At 39.9% G+C, this 24,126-nt stretch overlaps 1 protein-coding gene across 1 annotated transcript in view; it reads left to right on the top strand.

Annotated features, from left to right (window-relative positions):
• LOC136854093 (G protein pathway suppressor 2) overlaps positions 1 to 24,126 on the top strand; it is a 64,750-nt gene that overhangs the window by 11,482 nt on the left and 29,142 nt on the right. Inside the window, 5 exon segments of the mRNA XM_067130252.1 lie at positions 97 to 270; positions 700 to 914; positions 916 to 932; positions 5,860 to 6,016; positions 21,413 to 21,530. Of these exon segments, the coding sequence (XP_066986353.1) occupies positions 111 to 270; positions 700 to 914; positions 916 to 932; positions 5,860 to 6,016; positions 21,413 to 21,530 (667 nt within the window). The 5' untranslated portion in view covers positions 97 to 110.

Genomic DNA, 24,126 nt, shown 5'->3' with positions numbered 1-24,126 from the left:
GTATCTTTGCATTTTTAGAAGTGAAGTCTTGTGGAGAATTTCCTATTTCAGGAATGAGAAGATAATACTGAAGTATACAGCTTTGTTCCTTTACAGGAATTTACTAAACAATGGTGAAGTTTGCTGAAGCTGAGAAACGAGGGCGTGGAGGCGAGGGGGGTGATCGGCGATTCACCCCCCAGATGATGCTTGAACGACCAAAAATGAGCCGAGCAATGTGGGAGTCTTTAAAGTCTCACATAGTCAGAGAACGTAAAAGGAAAAAAGAAGGTCAGTACATTGAATTTTATTGGGTTACTAATGTAAGCAACTGTGTAAATTGTGTACTAAAGCACTAGAAAAAAGACTGTACAGCATATTGATGCAGACAGCCAAAAGTTTAATAATGTATATTGTATGTAGATTCTACCTATATGAAGTGAGTAGACATGGTATAATGCTTTAATCTTATTGCCATTTCTTTTCAATCAGGTTAGTTATTGTAAGGCTTCCAAAAGCTATTTTGAGGTGTTCATACAATATAACCAGTACTTATTATTTAAGAATAGGCTGCCCTACTATTTTGTTTGTTGAAAGGAATGGACAAGTATTTTTATCATTTGGGAATCTTTTGTCATGGGAAAAAATCTGATATGTTAATAGCAAAATTACTTCATAATACAGTACAGTGGCATTAATATTGTTCTATTATTGGTTTAGAACAAGAAGCAGATGCTGAAGAAGAAAGACTCCGTAAAGAACGGGAAAACAGAAAGAAGCAGCATGCCATGACCTTGGAAGAAACTAGAGAGAAGTTGTCTCAGATGGAACAAGATTTAACAAACTTAAAGAACCAGAAACATCAGCTTTTCCAGGAGTTAAAAGTAGTTCTTAATGAAGATGCAACACGCAAACGTGCCCAGCAACAAGCAGAACAATTATCTTAAAGAAAGGTATTACAGTGTTCTCTCCCTCTTTCTTTCTCTCCTTGTCTCTGGAGTGATAAAGAATGTACAACTGTCCTCACAGATTTTATTATTTTCACTTCAGATTTTAATAGCATTCTTTTTCCTTCTTCTTGAGTTCTTGATTGCCATGACCATGCCTCCAGTATTCTTGCTGTATTTCTAACCATAAACTTTTTCTGACTGTAAACCTTTCAAATCTTTTCTTCTTCTCTAGCACTTCTAAGTGCTGTACTACTCAAAAAAAAAATGTGTTAGCTCTTATAACTTAATCCTTTGTTTCCACCAAACACCTTGTATGGTGCTTGGTGCATTTGTAACTGCCCAGCAAAGAATACATGTACTTGGTCTCCTGAGTTGCTAATTATTATTATTGTTACTTTTTTTATTTATTTATTTTTTTATCTGTCATCCTATTTGACTGGGTGGTATTGATAGTTTGGGGTTCTGGGTTGTATCCTGCCTCTTTAGGAGCTCATCACTTTTCTCGCTATATGCACTGTTTCTAATAGCACGCTCTTCTGCATGAGTCCTGGAGCTACTTTGGCATCTAGTTTTTCCAGGTTCCTTTTCAGGGATCTTGGGATTGTGCCTAGTGTTCCTATGATTATGGGTGTAATTTCCATTTGCATATCCCAACTCCTCCTTATTTCTATTATCAGGTCTTGTTACTTTTCAATTTTTTCCTCTTTCTTTCTCATTTACTGTGGTGTCCCATGTTACTGCGACATCAATGAGTGCTATTTTCTTCTTAATTTTGTCAATCGAGTCAAGTCTGATCTATTAGCATGTATCGCCCTACATGTTCTGGTACCATGGTCCCAGAGGATCTTTGCCTGGTCATTTTCTATCACTCCCTCAGGTTGGTGTTCATACCACTTACTACTGCAAGCTAGCTGGTGTTTCTTGCACAGGCTCCAGTGGAGGGCTTTTGCTACTGAATCATGCCTCTTTTGTTACTGGTTCTGTGCAAGCACCAGACATTTGCTTGCTATGGGGTTTATAATCTCGTCTTTCATATTGCACTTCCTGCATATGGGTAAGATGTTATTTCCATCTATTGTTCTTTGGACATCTCTGATTCTTAGGTCCTGATCTTGTGCTGCTGTTAGCATTGAGTTCTCCCCTTTGTAGCCATTGCCATGTTTCATTGCTGGCCAGCTGTTTAGTCTGTCTTATGTACTGTCTGTGCATTGGTTTGCTGTGCCATTTCTCTTTTCTGTTTTTCATTCTCCTGTCTGTATATTTCTGGATCTTCATCTACTTTTATCAGTCCTTCTTCCCATGCATTCCTTAGCCACTCGTCTTCACTGGTTTTCAGGTATTGCCCCAGTACCCTGCTCTCGATGTTGATGCAGTCCTCTATTCTTAGTAGACCTCTCCCTCCTTCCTTTTGTGTTATGTATAATCTGCGTTTGCTTCTGGGTGTAGTGCTTTGTGTAATGTCATGTTTTCCTAGTTTTCTGATCTATGCTGCTGAGTTCAGCCTTCGTCCATTCCACTACTCCCGCGCTGTATCTGATTACTGGTACTGCCCATGTGTTTATAGCTTTTGTCATGTTTCCAGCGTTGAGTTTTGACTTGACTATTGGCCTAAGTCTCTGCATATATTCTTTCTTGATCATATCTTTCATCTCCTAGGTATATGTATCCTGTCTCATCTGTGTGTTTAATGCTATACCCGTTGGGTAGCTTTATCCCTTCAGTCCTTGTCACTTTGCCTTTTTGTATGTTGACCATGATGCATTTTTCTATTCCAAATTCCATCCTGATGTCCCCAGATGCAAACCTTACAGTCTGGATTAGGGTATCTATTTCCTTGATACTCTTACCATACAGCTTGATGTCATCCATGAACATTAGATGATTAATTCTGTTGCCTCCTCTCTTTGAGTTGGTACCAAGCATCCATCTTTTGTCATGGGAATCAAGGCTACTATGAAGAGTAGTGTGGACAGTGAGTCACCTTGAAAGATTCCTCTTCTGATGTTAACCTCTGCTAGTCTTATTCCAGAGTTTGCAAGTAATGTACTCCAGTTTGCTCATTGTATTTTTTAGGAAGCTGATGGTGTTTTCCTCTGTCCCGTATATTTTCAGGCCTTCTATAAGCCACGAGTGCGGTGTCATGTCAAATGCTTTCTTGTAGTCAATCCATGCCATGCTTAGGTTGGTTCTCCTTTTCTTACTACTCTTCATTACCATTTTGTCTATCAGGAGCTGGTCTTTTGTGCCCCTACACTTCCTTCTACAGCCTTCCTGTTGGTGGGGATGGTGTTTGTATCCTCTAGGTAGTTGTATAGCCTTTTAATGATGATACCAGTTAGTAACTTCCACATTATTGGTAGGCATGTGATAGACCTATAGTTACTTGCTCTATTTCCCTCGTTCTTTTCTTTCTGTAGTAAGGATGTTCTCCCTGTGGTCATCCATTTGGGCGCATGGTGATTTGCGATACAGTGCTGTTGTTCTTCTGTGCATGGGTGCAGGGCCTTGATGTTTTTGAGCCAGTATCCATGGACGTCATCAAGACCTGGGGCTTTCCAGTTGGGCATTTTCTTCAGTTGGTGTCTGACTGTGTCTGTCGTGCTCTTGGTGAATCTTTGTTTTATTCTTCCCATTTCTTCTGCCTTGACTTCCTGGAGTCGTGTTGCGTGTTTGTCGTACGATACCAGATTGCTCCATATGTTTTCCCAGAGTTCCTTACTTGGTTCGGGTTCAGGAATTTCCTGGTGGTTGTCTTCCCCCTCTTAGTTGGCTGTATAGTCTTTTCTGGCTGGTTCAGAAGAGTTTCTTCTGTTACCATCCTTTATTCCTGTTCATGTACGGTTGGATCTTATGTGCTTTAGCTTTAACCCGCTGTTTTATATCTTGTATTGTGTTGTTTAGTCCTTTCTCCTGTGCCTTGTATGTCTCGTTCAGTTGCTCCCTTGTTTTCTTGCTTCTTACCCTCTTTTCTGCCATATCCTTTGGTTTGCTCAAGTCAGATCTCATCAACAAGATTTGTTTTTCTGGATGCCTTTTCCAAGGTGGTTGCTGTTTTGGTTTCTGTTGGGTTGGTTGTGATGGTCTTGTTGGTGTTTGTATCCCCATTAGTTCCACAACTAGTCTTGCTCCTGCATATGCTAGGTTATAAGTTCTTCATTGGAGGGGTGGGTAGAGCTTTTGGCTAGCACGCTGTTGGCCCAGCGTTCGACTCCGAGCGGCCAAGGAAGAATTAGAGGAATTTATTTCTTGTGATAGAAATTCATTTCTCGTCATAATGTGGTTCGGATTCCACAATAAGCTGTAGGTCCCGTTGCTAGGTAACCAGTTGGTTCTTAGCCACGTAAAATAAACCTAATCCTTAGGGCCAGCCCTAGGAGAGCTGTTAACCAGCTCAGTGGTCTGGTTAAACTAAGATATACTTATGCCAGGTTATTTGTTTCTGTGATACTGATGGTGTGTATTAATCTCATTATTTCATTAATGTCACTTGCTTTCTCCCTTAGTTTTTATGTGTTATTATTATTATTATTATTATTATTATTATTAGTATTATTGATCAGTGTTATCAGACTTCTGGGTCACTTTACAAGGTTTGTGGACTTGAAGGATTTGCTCTTAATTGGGGTTGAAGAGCAAAACGAATTTAAAAAGTTGAACAGCTTGGTGGAAAGTGGAAAGAGTTCAGAGGGAACAGATGTAAAACAAAAGACAGAAATCAAGGTGTCATTGATGCTGCAAAGAACCTTATGTGATACTTTAGGATAGGCATTTAAGAGAGTTTTTAAAGAAATTGTTACACATATACAGTATAAACAAAATAAGTATATAGCAAGAATTTAATGTTGGAAATCTGAATAGATTTCTGCTGAAGATTTGAAGTAATTTTTCTTTCTCATTTTAGCACCTTACCCCATAAGTATACTTCGTACTGCTATCCCTTTTGTGTCTGTGCATCGAGACATACCTTGTGCAGAGTTGCTTTGTAAGTTTTATGAATAATGGCATGTACATCTGGCAGCTATGTTCAGGTAGAGCAAGAGAGATATGCCTAACCTCTACAGAAGTTGTTGACTCTGCTATTGAAAACATGCCAAAAACAAACAACAGATTAAACAAACCACCTCAGAATAGGTTGCTTATGTAGATGAGCTTTTCATTTATACTAACGTTAATATTTGAATCTGAATATTTACAATGTGGAAGTCTTTTCACATAATAATAGATGTTTATCAATCCAGTAATAATAAATTTGTAACTAAGTTGGACTTAGTCAAATAGAATACCAATAATGTACAATAGTACCTCCATCTGAAGACCAATATTTGGTTGTTGGGAGGTTTTTTCTTTTGCCTCTGCCTTTTTCCAGGTTTCACCTCTTAGTGAAGGACAAATCCTTGAGGTGAGCTGTACCAGTCCAAAAATATGTCAAGTAGTTGCCATAAAATACATTCTAGTAATAATACTAATTTTAGGCTCGAGGTGCATTGCTTTTTACCTTTTTCTCACCTATGTCCTCTGGTCCATTCCTACCTAGCTGTCCAACTTCTGTGCCTTGTGCGATATTCTTTGCTCATTAAAAGGCAGCCTCTTGGCCAGTTTCAGAAGGCTGTAAGAGATGAAATTTAGTGTCTGGGTGAAAAAACTTTATAATAAAGACGGTCATCACTTGAGAAAAACTTTTATCACCATAATCTGGTCACCAAGTCTGATTATGAATATTTTGATAGCCTACGTTGTTTCCTCACTGTAGAAGGAAAATTTGTTGCATTGTTTTATTTTTATTTGATGAGGATATTATCTGAAATAGTGTTGCCTTGTAATAAATTATTTTCAGTGTTAAGAAACAACTGTAAATGTAAGTATCAAGCTTGTTTTTGACAGCTTGATTATCTCCATGTTGCTATCATATCTAATGATTTGGTGTTTTCAGTGAAATGATGGCTGTTCATTCGTATTCACATGGTGCTATTCCCTTGGGTGGTCACCCACAAATGCTTTTCCAGTCTAACCTTGTTGCTGGAAGAGCTACACTTCCTATCCATGGGTACAAAGTTCCACCCTCGCAACCACAACCTTTATTAACGCAAGTATGTACAGTAATATTTTTTTCCAGTTATTTTTCTTCACAGCATAGCCTTAAATCCTGTAAATGAATAAACCCCCTAGTTTTCTTATTTAGATCCATTACATATACGGTACAGTAGTGTTTTGTATCCTGTTTTGTGTATTTTGGTTACAGTACTTGATAGTAATTTGCTCTGATTAGAAGAGAACAACATCAAATGTAGGTTAACACTCCAGCAGGCTGGAGTAAATTACTTATAAAGTGAGACTGGGCTGTAGGGTTATCTTTGTAGGTTGTTGTTAGCTGCTATAAAAAAAACATTGGAAAGTCCCTGAATGCCTAGCTGTGTGATCTGTGTGATCTATGTTTGATATTTCAATGCCCAAAATAAAAGCAGTAGATTGAGCATTAGAAAAAAGTTTTCTGTATCTGTATCTGTATCACATTAACGAAACTCTAATTTACTGCCAAAATCAGTGATCTAAAAGGAAAGTGCTCTATGGAAACTAAAGTAAATGTCAAAATGGATGGGAGAGGTGAAAAAACAAGGAGAGATAGAAAGGAAAGCAAAAATGGATGCATTCTTAAAAATAATTTGTAAGAAAACCATGCAGTAGGTAGTAAATTAAATGTCAGTGGATATGAAAGGAGTAAAGGGAAAAAAGAAATATAAGTGCAGTATCAAAGTTACATGTGCAATGAGGTTGGGTTTGAAAATACTAAGGTATTATAGTTTTCCAAAATAATTATGACAATGAAGTCCATGGAACGCTCAAAATGTATGTGGTTTATGTAAGGTTCCGCCATTCATTGTTTTTCACCCAACAGCAAATAGTCACTTATTCATACTCGTTTTTCTGGAGTAATTAGTAGGCAAGTCAACCATTTGAAAGGCAATCCTTTTGCCCGTGAAACCTGCAGGTACATTAGAATTTTATCATACATTATTAGTTAATCCTGTGTAGATTTGCTGGTAAAGTTAAAAATATTTAGATGCTTGTGATTTTTGTGTTTTTATTGCATTTTTTAATTATAAGTTCATGCTCATTTTTATTTATGAAATACTTTTTTTTATTTCACAGTTGAAATTTATGTATCTTTTTGTAGTAGCGTAGCTTTTGTCACACTTACTACTTCTGTCTCTTGAAAGATTCTCAGATGTGACAAAATTAGAACAGCTGGAATATTATCCCCTGATTGAGTATTTGTTTTCACTTTTTTGTTTCCTTGCTTCTCTTCTGTCTATCCCATTCTTGTACTCTCAGGACTGACCTCTGAACAATGAAACAGTTCTGACTTAAGTATATAATATATAAAAATCCTGCCTTGAAGGTGTGGACTCTGAAACAACTTTGGATAATTTAGAGTTAGTCACAGGTACCTTTGTCTCTCAAGTAACCACACAGGGTCATATGTTTCACTGAGCATCTGACACAGCATTAGACAGCTCTTTGGAAGTCACAGGTATCTGTGTTTTATTGAAAGTCTTTTAAGTGTCCATGATGATACAGCAGACAGCCATGATTTAGACTTTCCCTGCATAAGCAGGCACCTGAAACTGACACATTATGTGGTAATTAGACCACATATTCCTGACTTGAGCCACTAAAATTAATCTACAGTTTAGTAACCCAAATAGTCACAGGAGTATCTAACCTTCTCTCACTGATAGTACAGCATGTAATAGTATATTGATGAGATTCAAGATTATGAGGGTCAACAGCTGGATGAAGTTAAAGAAGCTCCCAAATTCCTTAACCAATATTGCTATTGTAGGAAGAGTTGTATTTTACTTACATAAGGACTGTCCTCAAAATGCTGCAACCATTTTAGAGCAAAAAAAGTTTGATCTTAGTTACTTATATCCAGAGATAATAGTTCTGTCCTATCCCATTTTGATAATTATAAGATACTGGTATGAACCTTTCGCCTTTCTGTCAAAGGAATTAGTATTACAGTGCTTATATTTGTTTCCCACAACCCATCATTCATATAAGCTTACAGTGTCTCCAGACACTGCATCCTTCTAACAGACAAGATCAGTAATAGCCTGTATGCCTAATAAAGCTCCAAGTACCCATAAGTCACCTGTAAACAGCTATACAAATTCCCCCAGACTGTTTCCTTTATTACAGGAGTGATAGTTTTCATTGCTAACTATTTTCATTCCTTTTGACATGTGTACATCAACCTTGGATAAGTACCCACATCTCTGTGTAGCTGCAACTAGATGTGCTCTCTTGGCTTAACTTGTAAGATGTGTCATGACTGGCCAACCAGCCATTAGTCATAATTCTTCGGGAAGAGGATGCACAAGAGCTCGTGGATTGGGGATGCTGCTGTGATTTTTTGTTTTCGGCCTTTCAATAGCCCCACAAGTGTTTACACTTCTTCTCACTCCTCTGGCAAGATGGCTTCATTTATTGGACATCAACATCTCACTCTACCTGGACGATTGGCTACTTTGTTCACCCACAAAGGAATGGTGCATGGAGGACCTTCGAAAAACCCTAGTACTAACGCAAGGCATGGGGTTATTGTTAAACCTACAGAAATCCCAGCTGACTCCTTCTCAGGAAATTCTCTATATGGGGATGAAGATAGATACTCAGAATTTTCGGGCTTTTCCATCCCCCAAAAGAGTTGAAGACTGTCTGAGGAAAGTCAATCTCTTCCTGGCCCATCGTTCGTGCTAAGCCACCCAATGGATGAGTTTGCTGGGCACCTTGGCATCCATGGAACAACTTAAAGCAGGGAAGACTTCACATGAGAGCCCTACAGTTTTTCTTAAGAGTCAACTGGGATTGGAAGATTCACCAAGACTTGTGCCTTTTCCAATAACGCAAGAGATCAAGGAGGACCTGCGGTGGTGGAACTCTGCAGAAAGTTGCTTCTCGCTGTGAACCTCAATGTAGACTACTTCTTTGGTGCGTTGAATCTAGGTTGGGGAGCTCTCCTAGGGGACAAAGAAGTTTCCAGGATGTGGTCCCAAGAAGAGGTAGGGTTACACATCAACCTCAGGGAGTTGAAAGCAATCCATTTGGGACCTCAACACTTTTCAAAGGAAATCTGCAAGAAGACGGTAACAGTCCATGCGGACAACATGACGGCATTAGCATACATCAGGCTTTAAGGGGGAACTCATTCATTCTCTCTTTGTGAGACAGTGAAGGATCTGCTATTTTCGGCAGATCAGAACCAGACAAGATTGATAACACGCTTCATTCAGGGGAAGTTCAATGTGGCGAGGGATGAACTGAGCCGTCGCAGACAAATCCTCTGTATGGAATGGACCCTGGACCGTCGGGTGTGTGCAGACCTTTGGAAACTCTGGGGGGAACCTTCCCTGGATTTATTCATGACATCCAGGAACCATCGTCTTCCCCTGTTCTGCTCCCCTTTTCCGGATCCTCTCGCATGGGTAACGGATGCCATGCTCCAGGATTGGTCCAATCTGGACCTTTGCTCCTTCCCTCCGTTCAGGATGATAAGGGAGGTTCTGAACAAGCTTCAGTCTCACCAAAACATCATGATGACCCAAATAGCACCGTTTTGGCCTCAGAAAGAATGGTTTCCAGAGCTCCTAGGACTCCTGGTAGACTATCCAAGGCTCCTTCCTTCGATTCCAGGTCTGCTCAGACAACCCCACTTCAGGAGGTTCCATCAAAGTACATCCACTCTGGCCCTGACAGGATTTTGACTGTCATCAAGCTCATGCAAACAAAAGGGTTTTCAAGAGGTACAGCAGCAGCTATTGCTAAATGTAGATATAAATCTTCCAACATAGTGTACCAGTCGAAGTGGGCAGGTTTTAGGCTCTGGTGTAGAAGACATAGCATTTCGTCTTCTAAGACAACTATAGAGCAAATAGCAGATTTGCTTCTTTGCTTGAGATCCTCCAGAGGTCTGACTGCTCTGACCATTAGAGGGTATAGGTCGGTGCTTAGGTCCGTTTTTAGACACGAGGATTAGATATCTCTTCGAATCAAGATCTCTCTGACCTCATTAAGCCATTTAATACTTCCAAACTTATGAAGGATGAGACGTTTTGTTGGAAACTGGACGTAGTCCTTAAATGGCTATCGGGTCTATGTTTTAAATCCCTTCGCTCATCTTCACTGACGGATCTTTCAAGGAAAACAATTTTTCTAGTGGCTCTTGCTACGGCCAAGAGAGTTATACTCTTGCCACGACGAATAGATCTCTCTGGCGAGGCTTTTAAAGATCTGCCCTGTTGCCAGTTTTACGAAAACAGGCTACTGACACGTGTGTGACAGACCTTTAAATGTCTTCGAGACAAACCCTGAGGCTATACTTATAAGATTTTTGGGGCTTTTGATTTCCAGGTACTTTAATCTCCTTCCTACTCCGCCCTGCTCTCTCTCTCTCTCTTTTTCTAAATCTTACTCTCTCTTTTTTTTTTTTTTTTTTACATATGATCACCTTATCTATTTTGTCAGTACTTGTAGATAGATGTACATTTATCATTATTACACAATTAGATACTTAAAAGTATTTAATTAATGCTATAGAAATAGGTGATATATTTCTTGTTCATTTTTCGAAATACGAATTAAAATAAACTTCTTTGTCGCCTATATATTATCTATAACGAGGAGTAACGATCATCTTAAGTTTTAAAAGACTACTTTTTCAATCAAACTTTTTTCCACACCACCACTGAGGTAAAAGTCAAGGTGCGTTTGTTTTTCGAGAGAGGTTTCCGTGTAGGCCTAATCCTCTCTTTTTATATATAATTTATTCAGAAAACTAGTCATCAGAGCTATCAGCTATGTTGATGACAAAACTGTCAACCAACTTGTCTACAGCCACATCTTGCCGGGCATCCTCTTTTGAATTTTTCACGTGCTCGCTGCATTCTTCCAGTTTTCCGCCGTGACATTGTTCGATGCTTCTTGCACTAAAATTTTAAGGTCTGCCAGTTTGAACGTATTCTTTTTCGCCATATAAGACTTCACTTGAGCCCAGTGTAATTTTGATTGACCCAAGTTTCGTCGAGATACACGAATTTCTGCCCTGACTCCTTACGGACGCTTCATCTCTCTCAAAAATCTTGACCGAGCTACAGTTACATCTTGCCTTTCCAAGAGAAATTTGCGCCCATCAACCTTCTTAAAGAGAGAGAGAGACAGAGATCTGTCTGTATACGAATGTTTATTTTCTCTTGCCAAACTTACTGTTATGCTTTATTTCATATTTCCTTGCTTACCAATTTATTCTTTACCTACGATGTTAAGAAATCAAGGTATATGTAGAAACGAGAAATGCCTCCAGACATAATACTACCGTGATGACCGTGACCACCGAAAGTGCTCCCTAGAGAAAATTTAAGCTGCTTACCCGTGGATTTAAACGCACGTGGATCCGTGTGTGAGGTACTGGCAACACCACCAAAATGAGATGCCATATTGATAGAAACTCTGATTCCGTTTCTTGTAATTGCTTAAAAAAACATTATCAATCGTGAACGTATGTAATAGACTTGGAATTCTGCGTAACGAAAAAGGTTTTATTTGATATCTGTAATGGGAGAAATGATTTTATCTCGCTGTTGTTGTTATACATTTGGCATATATGCCTTACCTGCGAAGACCCAGACAACCACGCCAGAGAGATCTATACATTTTGGAAAGGGTATAGTAAGCTCCACATGATGGATAGAAGAATTGGATTCTTACAGGGGGATGCAGTTTGTTCCCTCACTTTGGGCTTTCTAGCAAAGAACAAGAATCCTTCTCAAACCTGGCCTCGTTCTTTTACCATCAAGAGTTTAGGGGATATGTTAGGCACAGGAGAGGAGAGGCCTCTTTGCTCTGTGAGAGCTCTTCGATACTATCTCCAAAGGACTGAGAAAATTGGAGGACCATCAAGCAATCTTTGGTGCTCAGTGAAAAACCCTTCTAGACCCTTGTCAAAGAATGCCCTCTTGTTCTTTTTAAAGGATCTCATTTTGGAGTCACACTCTCAGATTGGAGAGGACGTTTTGCCTGTCTGGAAGGTTAGAGCTCACGTTGTTAGGGCTGTTGCTACCTCGGTAGCCTTTAAACATAATCTGTCCCTCTCTTCTATTCTACAAGCAACTCACTGGAAATGCAAGTTAGTGTTCGCCATGCATTATTTGTGGGACATGGAAACAGTCTATGAGAATTGCAGTAACTTGGACCTTTGTCCATGGCTGGCTTAGTGTTGGGTGAAGAAGCGTAGGAAGCATCACTTTCATCCTTCTGTCTCTTCGCCTTAAATAGGGTGTTGAGTTCTAGGGGAGCCTGGGGGTTACTATGTACCTGGAGTGCCCACTAGTTTTTAGTGTTGGGTAGTGGTTTTATTGTTTTTTATGTGGTGTAGGTGACAGTGTTTGTCTGGTTATTCTTGTTTGTGGTACTGAGCCCTGGGCAAGGGCAAATATTGCTGCTTTGTCGGCCTTCAGAGAAATCCTTCACCGCAAAGCTGCTTTTGACCTTCAGCGATCAAAGTACTCCTTCGCTGCAAGGTCCCCACTTGAGTAGAGGCACACCTGGCTGTACTGTCACATCGCTACAAGGTTGAGATGAGTGCCAACCAGAGGCAGCATCCACCTGCAGCAGCTCTCTCACCAGGTAAGGAAACAAGCATTGTATCAATGCTAGCCTGTTTTCTGTTCTCAGATTCATTAACCTTTTTAATGTTTTGGGATATAAAATGTCCATGAATCCCTCCACCTGTCAATGTGGATTCAGCTAAATAATTACTGGGTAGGTTACTTGTATAAAAATTACATTTTTATGATAAAATAAGGTTTTATATATATACTTATCCAGCAATTACAGACGGAGCCCACCCTCTTCCCCTCGCATGGACATTTAAGCATAAACAAATTGCTCTTGGCTGAGTTGTTCCTCTCTTACCCCAAAAGTGGGTGGAGCTAGTCACCTACATAAGCAAAAGTATCGCTACCACAGATTTCAAAATTTAAGCTGCCATGCAAGTAGAAACTCTTAACTAAGTAATTACTGGGTAAGTCTATATAAAACTTTATTTTATCATAAAAATGCCTTTTTTATATATATAGAGTTTTTTATTATTTATTTATTATAAAGACTTTGTTGTAATGTGTTTGGACAAAATGGAAACAAAATGGTTTGCTTTTTTTGTGTACAGTGTGTTTTGAAGACTGTGTTGTTAATGGTTAGGGCAAAATAAAAAAAAAATAGTTTGGTTTTTTCGTGTATGATATTTTAAAGATTGTGCTTGGTTTGAACTGTATATTGACCTATTCCTTTTAGGTGGTTCAAGCGTCTGTAGTTTTCCGCGTCAGTTTTTTCTCTGTCATCAGTCTGCAAGGATTTATTGAGAGAGAGTTGTTTAATTCTTCATTGCTGATTGGATAATTTTCTGGATTTTGGGTTTTGGTGTTCATTGTTTTTGTCATGATATAGGATATCATCCAAAGAGGATAAAGACAGGTTGTATTGATTCTGTAAGGTAAGAGGGTGTAATACCCAGCTTTACCCATCAGTTTACAACCGTCACAACTTATTTGTTAAATGTAGGAACAAGGATTGTTCTTTTAACGATCACTGATCGGTGTATTGATTGGCCAAATGAGATAATGAATGTTTATTTAAAGTACAAGAAGATGAGAGAAGCAGATATTGATAGGAAAAGTTAGCAAAAAAGATTCTTCAAACACTAGTACAGGAAGTGAGGATAGGTGTAAGCATTTTTCATCTTTTCACGGTCTGTCATATAGTAGATTTTCCCAATTTTGCCGTTGTCTTAGTATATAATCATATCCTTCAAAAATGATTTCTTCTCCTCTCAAAGCTCCCTGTATCATTTAGGATGTGAGGTTTGGTAAATTAGAAGCCAATATAGATAGTGTTAGAGCTACAGTTGAAAAGTTTATGGAGAAAACTTTGCTTTACCAACCAATTTAGCCATTCTTTTTCCTGTTTCCCCCTTTTGGCAGAGGGAGTGCCAGTGCCCTCCCTCCCTGTTAGCCATATCTTAGCCACGCCCTGTGATGCTACCCTGACTTTTGGAGGTACTGTGCAGGGAAGCGCAGTATGTCCATTGTTATCTTCCTCTAGCCAACATGGCATGTGTCATGTACAGGTTGATGCTCGGTCTCCGAAAGATGCACATGGTAAAATCAAGGAAAGTTCACATAGGCAGGAGGTAGATATGCTAAGTGAGGATAAGCATACAGTACTCACTTGATATCTGATTTTGTTTAACCTAGGCCGTGCTGGAGGCTGCATACTGTACTCCTAGTGATTCCTATCTGGGATCTTATGGTTCTCCTTTGTGAGAGGATTCAGTGTTCTCTTGGGGGTGCTCTTCTGGCGCCGGGAGCTCACATATTGTCTTCTTGGTCTCCCAGTTGAAATGGCTATGCCGTTTCATCTTCACGCCATTTGTCTGACGTGTTGGAGGTTTGTGCAAGTAGCAGCAATTGAGTGTGTGAACACATTTGTTATCCATGTTCTCCTTCCTTTCTCAGGTGTTCTCATCATTGTTTGATAAAAGTTTCAAGATCCAATCTAATACCAACTCAGAACCTTTCTTACATGTGAATGCCTCTGGATACCAAGAATTTTGTGGTTTCTTCGAAGGAGAAATGCATGGACAACCTAGAAGGATTTCTGTCCATCACCTCCTTGCCAGCCAAGACATGGTGGTTTCTATTAGGGTGCATCACATCATTAAAGAAGCTGGTTTTGGATGCCAGATTAAGAATGAGGTTGATCAGTTCTTTCTCAAGAGGTACAGAAACCAAGAGATTATGCCATACTCTGTTTGAATATAAGTCTCAAGGGAATTAGAGGATCCTCTGAGATGGTTAAGCCATCAACCTCGTCTTGTGCAGGGAGTTTCTCTCCAGTGGAAGAGCTCAGACCGCATGTTATACTTCGATGCATTGTTAGGTGATTGGAGAGCAGTTGTATCAGATTGGCATGCAACAGGGGTTTGGTCCACAGAGGAATGAGAACTCCCTATGAGCTTGTTAGAGATGTTGTCATTGAGGGATTTAGTACAGGTCAAAAAGGTAGCACTCTTTTCAGACAATTCAGCAACTTTGGCATATCTGAGCAAGCAGGGAGGCACAAAATCATAGGCTTAGTTCTTATCTTCAAAATCTCACTTGGACAGAGGAAAGGAAGGTTCTTCTGTTGCCCCAGTTTGTGCCAGGAAGAATGAATATTGTCACAGGCCAACTGAGCAGGAAGGACCAGATTCTGTCTTCTGAATGGACTTTACATCCACAAGTCTGAAAGGACCTGTGGAAGCTATGGGGTACTCGTCATCTGGCGCTGTTGCCATCAGGTTCAACACTCACCTGCCATTGGACTGCTCCTCAGTTCAGGATCTTCAGGCTTTGGCAGTGAACACAGTGGTTTTAGATTCATCTTATCTAGACCTCTCTGCTTTTCCTCCCTTTGCTATGATATAGAGTCAGAGCGCTTTCAATAAATTTGCAAAGGACTAGGGAAATCAGACTAAATGTCAACAACTTTCTTTTGCAGCCCTAGGAAGCCTGACTGACCCTTGTCAAAGAATGCTGTGACTTTCTGTTTAAGGCTCTGGTCAGGAGGCACACACAAACCTAGAATATTCTTTTGTACCACAGTTGAAAGTAAAATTTCACAATGCGCAAGTTGTATCGACCACTTTCAGTTTCCTTAAGAACCTTTTTCTAGAGAAAGTCATCAATGCAGCACAGTGGAGATGTAACTCTCTACTTGCCTTGCACTATCTGTGAGATGTAGAGATTCAGTATGAATTGTGCAGAACTCTTTTGCCCCTCATTACAGCAGGGGAACTCATATCCTGAAAGATAAGGTTAGCTGTACTCTAACCTTTCGTATTTATTCAGAAAGTTTTGGGGAGTATGAAGATATCTATATTGAATCGGGTAAGGGCTTTCATTCTTTTATCAGAGTGAGAGTGGTATCCCTAGCAAGGCACCTGCAGCATCGTTCACTAATGAATTAGTCCTCGCTTGGTGGCAGTACCAGCAGAAGGATCCTAATAATTAGGTAAGTAGCATCTTATTCCTGTTGGAATTTTATGGTTGTGAAGGGAGTTAATTTTGCCCTTGCTCCTTTTCCTACCTTCTTGGTTCAATGTGGGAATCAGCTATCATTATAGGTAAGATTTATCCCAAAAATAGAAGTTTTTATGATAAAATTTGTTCCAACATGTATACTATCGACCCCGGTATTTGTGGGAAATGCATACCACTACCCCCCGCGAATAGCTCAAATCCGCGGATACTTAAAACCCCTCTAAAAACACTTATAACTGCCTATTTTGGTAGTTCAAAACACATAAAAACCCTAAAAAAATGCTTATACCTGAATATTTTAAGTTTTATCACAAAAAGTGCATTTAGTCACGTAAATTATATGAAAATACAGTAAATTGTGAATATTTCTGTATGAAAAATACTGCAAATAGGTGAATTTTCCACAAATAATGTGTACATATGTTCCACAGAGAAATCCATGAATAGGTGAAGCCATGAATGCGGAACCTTGAATAGGCAGGGGTCCACTACAAACCTACGCTTTCATATATGGAGTATTCCGCACTTATCTACCTTTGGCCGTTTTCGACTTGTCTCTGACAACAAAATCCTAACACTACCTGGGTCACAAGGGTTGACCTGACCTGGTCTTCTTCCCCCATTGTATTTACAGCTGCACTAGGGTTCGCACGTTTTCCAATTCGTCTCTCTTATGTATTCTTTGTGATTGGGAGTACTGTACATACTCCCAGTTCCTAACATTTGCCTGACCTCATTTTACCATTTTTGGTGTTGGTATCTTCAATTCTGTAGTGATTATTGCTGTTGCTGTATTTTAGGCTTGGGTCTTTGTTCCTGAGGGCAAGACAAATGAGTGAAGGAGTGAGTGTCTCCCATGTGCGCTCTTCCTCTCGAAATCCATGAACAGTGCACAATTTAGCGTTTTTTCTTTGTGAGAGGAATTCCATCCCAAGTTCTTTGTGAGAGGAATTCCATCCCAAGTTTTATAACGTAATTAAAAGATTTTTGTGTCATTCTGTGAGATCTTTCTGGGTTTGGGGGAAGTTCTTGTTCAGTACCCACATAATCGCACATGCTCATGTCTTTGTTCCCCACACCCGAGTGTTAGCAAGCTTTCTCTTTCTTCATGCAGTGACAGAAGAGAAATTAAAAAGACATTTGTGTCATTCTGTGAGATTTTTCTGGGCTCAGGGAAAGTGCTTGTTCAGGACCCACGTGTTCATGTCCTTTTTCCCCACACCTGTGTGTTATTGAGCTTTCCCTTTCTTCCTACAGTGATATAAGAGAACGGGAAACCCGAAGTGCGACACTGCTCAGGCGGGGACAAGCCTTGCGGGAATTCATATTGCCTATAGGCATTGATCCCCATTCCATGTGCATATCGTGCAGGGGTCAGGAATGTTCCTGTGAGGCCCTGTGCAGAAAGTGCATTTCATGGCCATCTCCCCAGTGGGGAAAGTACAAAAGGAGGAGGAAGATGATCACCCCTATCTCCAGAGAACCTTCTCTGTTCCTTCTTTCTCCCACACTATCGTTGCCTCTACAAACTCCATCCCCATTACATGTCACACCTGATAAAGATATTTTTCCTGTCTTTTCCTTCCACTAAGAAGAAATCAGACCCAGAGTTGCAAGCTCTTTTGCAGGTACTTGAATAAGAGTTTCAGGATAGCAGCAAGATGGAGTCGGGAGAACTGAGTGGGAGTTGAGGAATGAACAACAGACCGGAGAGGAAAGAACAACAGACTGGAATCCCTCTATAGTCCTTTCTAAATGATCGGGGATCAGAGAATAGAAGAACAGAAGGGCTGTTCACACAGCCAGGGGAGACAGAGATCTCCTCTATGGAGTCAGGCCTTTCCTCCAGACCTTCTCTGGAGCAGAGAAATAAACACCGTCCAGAACCGTCTTCCAGGAGAGGTAGCCTGCCACCACAGAGGAGCGGCTCCCGCAACTCAACCACATTGGAACGAAGTCACTGATGTCATCGGAAGAGCTGTTCTCCTCAGTACCCATCCAGGAGGACTTCTCGATAGCGTTCCAGAAGCGTGTCACGGACGTTTACCTCCTCAAGATATGAGCAGGATGGTACAGAGAGTCACCCCTCCCGACACCATTCCCATCACTAATCACTGAGTTTGCGGACCAATGGGAAATGAGGAAAACGTCCTCTTTCTGGTTTGGGAGACACATCTCGGGAACGGCACTACCCTGAAGGCAGCCACAGTAGACCAGGATGATCACTGGGACAGGACAGCAGGCACAGTGCCACATCTGACTCAGCCTCCCCTCGACATCAGGGACCGGACGACCACCTAGGAGAACGGAACGGAGACTGGGAGTTACCGAGACCATCAAATTGGGTAGGGCAACAGACTCAGAGGAAGAGATAGAGTTCTCCCTCCAGGATCTGCCAGATGAGGAGGGTAGCTTCTCGGACTTCATCCTCAAGATCCGTAAAAAATTAGACCTTCCAGAACTAGAGAATGAGGCGCCTGAAGAGTATCCCAGCTTCTCCTAGATGGAGCATATATCGGAGAGCATCCCAGAGGCCATGAAAACCATCCTACTTCCTTAGTCTCCGTTGATAGAAAGCATTATAAAGGAGTTGGACAGCCTAATAGCAGGGGAGGAAGGCTCCCTAATCTCTGCCAGGTCCCAAAAATTGCTGCCCCCTCCTCTCCCCCACCAAGCCAAATACTATGTCCTGGAAAAGGCTGGCTCCCTTCTCAGGAGTGTGAATACAGTGGTCTGCCGCCTGTCGGGCAGTGTACCATTGGACAGTCTTCAACAAATCAGCTCAAAATTCACCAGTGGGGAAGTGATGAACAACGAAGTGTTGTTGGGAAGGGCGTTGAGGGCCATCTTTGGCTCAACAGGTGCCAAGGAGCTTGGATGTTTGATACAAAGGAGATCGTACCACCGGAAAAATGGCGCGCTATAAAGGAGTGCATGGCTCCAGTGGGGAAGACTTACGTGGCCAAACTTGGCCCACGTGTGGGCTAATATCATAGTCAAAAGGAGAGAGAGGCCCTCTTGTCATTGGCACAGAAGCACATCTCGGCCGATAGTTGGCTTGGCCTAAGGAATAGCCCCCTCATGGATGCGTCCGTCTACTTTCCTCCAGAGTTGCTGAGCCAGGTTTGGTAACCAAGAAGAGAGAAGATGTGAAGGACTCCCTCTTGATGGCTTCGCTCAAGTTGCCTTCAAGAGAGTGGTCGATTGGGACAGTGGTCCAAAGTAGACCCCTAGATGAGTTTTGGACATTTCCACCCTCTACATCAGACCATTGTCTGGGGCTGTCTTAAGAACAAGTGGCCAGAGTGGCAGTAGTTCATAGCAGAGGAGTGGACAGTCCAAACCCTCAGAAAGGGATGCCTCCTCCCTTTCAAGCAGAAGGCACTGTTGACATCAGTACCACTTAAGTTCCCCCTATTACCGGAGCGATTCGCCAAGGAGAGAGCCCTGCAACTGGAGATAGAAGACATGCTATAGAAGGGGACGGTAGAGGTAGTGGAGGACAACACACCAGGATTCTGCAGCCGCCTCTTCCTGGTGGAGAAAGCATTGGGTGGTTGGAGACCCGTCATAGATCTGTCAACATTGAACAGCTTCTTACGTCTGACTCCGTTCAAAATGGAGACAGCCTGGTCGATCTTGGCAGCAATCAGGGAGTGAGACTTGGTCTCACTGGGCCTTCAAGACCTGTATATTCACATCCCAATACACCCTTCTCCAGGAAGTTCTCAATCTTTGTCTCCATGAAAATAACTTGGCCTTCTGCCTTGGCCTCGCGGCAGCCCCCGAAGTATTCACCCGGGTGTTTCAGTTGGTGTTGAAATGGTTCTATAGGGGGGGGACATCCAACTACACAGGTACCTGGACAACTGGCTCATTCTAGCACTATCAGCAGAACAAGCCACGAGAGACAGGGATGTGGTTCTACAGTTGTGCAGGTACCTGGGAATTATGATCAACCCCACAAAGTCGGACCTGGTTCCGACACAGAGGATCAGATACCTTGGCATGAAAATAGACACAGTGAGAGTGAAGGCCTAACCTTCACAAGAGAGGGTAGCCAAGTTCCTAGAAATATCCTTCCTTTTTCTTCAACCCTCACCAATCAGAAAAGTGGCAAGCCCTGATCTGTCAAGCCCCAAAAGGGATGGGTCAGTAGATGGTTCAAACTAAATGATCCTGTTGAATTTTTTTTAGTTTTCTTGCACTGTCTTGCTCTTGCTGATGCAGAGAATACAACTATCACAATAGAGAGGTAAGTATTTTATAAAAAAAATTTGAATTGTTACAAATATGGGAAAATAAGCTAGCTAAATTTTGCATCAAGTCCTCAGTTTAAAGTGTGATGGTTGTTGTTTATAAGCATGTTGAATGTTTATACTTATGCGATATTGACGAGGTATGGGGGAGTAAGGGTAGAGTTGCCATTTTACTTATGTTGAGATATTTGTGACCTTATCCAAATTTTGATTTTATCCAACAGGGCCTTGCCTCTGTTAATAGGGATAATCAAGAGGTTATTGTAATAAGAATCACTTTGAAGAGAGATCCTCTGAAGTAAATTAAGGGAGCAAAATTAGAGCTCTTGGTAGCACTAAAGGATCATCAAAAGTGAGTTGTTGATATATACTTGAGGGACTGGTTGAATATACCTGAGGGGCCAAGAGTGTGTTGAGTTGACAATGAGACTCCCTTCCTTTCCTGTGTGGCAGACAAAAGACCTGGTAACCCCAGGAGCACAAATACTTTTTTTTTCTTTGCTGCTTTCACTCATCCAGATGAATTCTGATTCAGACATTATTAAACCTTCCTCATCCTCATTTTGCAGATATCCAGATGGTTAATAAATTCTGTAATTTTTAGTTTATGGTTTTTTCATGAATTAGAACTCTTGTTGCATACAGGATGCCACATGCATTTGGCCGTATGTGGCATACTGAAGATGGTACTAAAAGTTCATAGCAGGTTCCCTCCAGCTCCGGGTTTATTGCTTTCTACCTGTTACTCGTCATCTATTCTCTTATGTGTCTTCTTATCAATCTGTCCAAGTTCTTTAACTAACTTTGTTCCAATTTTCACCTCATTGTAGAACAAATCCTTTTAGTGAAACCCTTGTGAGTCTAGAAATGCAACTCAGTAGTTTTTGACACTAATGTGCAATGATAATAACAGGAACACTGTTTTGTTAATATTTTGTCTTTTTTCAGAATAATGATATGATCACTTAGTTTTTTGTATTAGAAATATTTTGTAGTTAGTTTCCTATTTGCTTAGGACAAAAATGTCATTGTTTAAAGTCTAATTTTTTAAAACTTAGTAATCCTAATTTCCTACTTGCTGTATTTCCAGACTACCATTAAGCGTTCTCGTTCACCCACACCACCTCCACAGGCATCGTATGCTTACAATTTCAAGAATTTACCAGGCCATGCACCTCCTGCTGGTTCTGTGACAATCCCAACATCAAGTGAGTTTTTATTTCTAAATTTTGACATGTTTAGGCTGAGTGAATGATCAGTTGTAAGAATGATTAAGGCTTCATATCCAGCTTTATATTTGTTGCTGGTCAGATTACTAGGTAGATTAATGTGGTGTTTTTAGAAGACTGAAATGTGGAATTTCACCCCATTCAGGCTGCCATATTTCAAATTATATGATCAGTGCTTATTATGAATAGAATATCACTGCTTGTTGATATTCAGAAAGCAGAATTGTTCCTTTGACTATACAAGTAGAATAATCATTCTTTTCAACTGTGAAAACGTCTGTACTGTAAGGTTAACTTTATTTCTTTTGACTATACAAACTAAAAAATGATTCTGTTCAACTATAAAAGCCTTTGTATTGTAAGGTTAACTTTACAGTGACTGGGAAACAAATTAAGTACTGTAGGGATGTATGCTGCATGGTGAATTGTTCATCTAAGACATTAGATATTGTATGGTGAGGTATCCAATGAAGATATACCGTATAATAGAAAATACATTTAGGTAAATGTAGATTTGTACTTGAGACCAGGTTATAGTATACAGGCTCTGCCTACACCATACCTTCAGCTACTTCGTAGGTGCATAGAGAGAATAGAAAGAGAAGAGTTAAAACTAGAACTTAATGGACTGCTTCAGCATGGGGAACATGGTGCATACCATTACCTATTTATCATTAACGCTCACTTCTGGGGAACGTGGCATTATGATGAGGCAAGAACAATAATCAGTGGATGTGTTAATGTGGTGCATGACCATTGATATCAGAATTATTGCCATTTCCTTAAAAGAATTGTTACATTATAAACATCCAAAGTACTGTACCTCATTACTGTAGTAAGCACAGTTAAATTATAGATTTCAAAGTACTGTACTACCTAAGTACTGTAATGAGCATATTTAAATGATGCATAATTTTTCAAAAATTTTACTTTCCCAATACAAACCAATTATTTTAGTGTATTCATGCATTGCACTTCAATTCAAGACACCCATTTGCTTGTATACAAAAAAAAGAAGATAAAGTAGCTCGCCGTAGGTCTTCTGATAGGTGACAGAATCTGTGATTCTTTGTGTAGTTTGATCAGCTGCAACAAAGCTATTGGGTAGGAAGGAAGAAAGTTGGGTTAAGGTAAAGGGTTTATTTGGAAACAATAAATTTGGACAGCTCTGATGAAATACACAAGTTAGCGGGTGTGACTTGAAAACATCATTGGCACAGGTTTTTTTTATCTGCTAAGAGCAGGGGAGTTACTGAGGTTCTTAGTTTCTGCTGTGTTCTGTGAAATAGAATGAAGCTTACTTAACCTTCTCGCACTTACAGGGTTCCTGTAGCGTTACCCGGTACATGACTTATGCCGTGGAGGGAAAAGTAGGGCTTGTGTGGAGAAGTTTCTCTGTAAAAATTGATACGTCCAAACTATAAGTGATATACGCTTCTGGTTTGTTTTATGATGTCAGCAAATGATTGAATTTTTTCCTAAAGCAATCAGAAAATCTTTGCAAGACTTAGAAAAAATAAAAAAGATGTGATGAACATGAAATTTTTAACGAAAATCATAGATTTTTTTTTAAATAATCACAAAAAGTATAATAATTAGGTTTGGGGAGTTTATTTTATACGTAAATTGTGTGGAAATGTTCGAAATTTCATGTGGAAGCAATCATTTTGCTATAAATGTGTTTGCTAATTAGCTGTTACCGATTGAAAAATGCTAATTTTTTACGGATTGCGATTTTCAGATTTTCCAGCTTACTTATGTTGATGTTTCTTATCGTACCTAAGTAAGGAATAAAGATGGGAAAAATGGGTGGCATTAGAAAGCTGAATAAATTTCCTATAAATTGCACAAAAGAAAGATATATGTATTGTTCAAATAAAACTGAGCAGTTGTCATTAGATTACGGACAATCTTTTTTTTCTAAGAAAATATACAGCAACGATTATTATATAGAAACATTGATATTTTTACGTTTTGCTTTTCACCACGATAAAGTACAAAGAATGGCCGTTTGAATGATATATAATACATGCACATTGAAGTTACTGTATTTACAGATGCACAAACAGGCATACAAAAAATTATCTACGCATGCATAAATTCATTGAAACTACGATGTTCAATGCATATATATATATATATATATATATATATATATATATATATATATATATATATATATATATATATATATACGCTGACATTTTGTAATTACTCGGTAATAATGCTAGAAAAAAAGTGAAAACTGCAATGGAAAGCTGAATAAATTTCCTATATGTATATATATTATTTAAAATCAATAGGTGTTCCCAGTAAATAATTGAGCAATTGAAGCTCAAAGACATAAGTTTTGTTTTTTCACGTAAAGTCAATTGTTCGTTAAAGATTTTTGTATAGAAGCGTTAATATTTTTACATTTTGCTGTTCAGCATGATAAAGTACAAAGAATGGCTGTTTGAGTGATATATAATACATGCACATTGAAGTTATTTACAGATGCACAAACAGGCGTACAAAAAATTATTCACAAACTCATAAACCCTAGGCCGAACTATGCAGCTCGACTGGGTTCTCC

Source organism: Macrobrachium rosenbergii, chromosome 28 (assembly GCF_040412425.1).
Source record: "Macrobrachium rosenbergii isolate ZJJX-2024 chromosome 28, ASM4041242v1, whole genome shotgun sequence".
NCBI classification, from domain to species: Eukaryota; Metazoa; Arthropoda; class Malacostraca; order Decapoda; family Palaemonidae; genus Macrobrachium; species Macrobrachium rosenbergii.
This window is presented reverse-complemented; position numbering and strand designations above follow the sequence as displayed.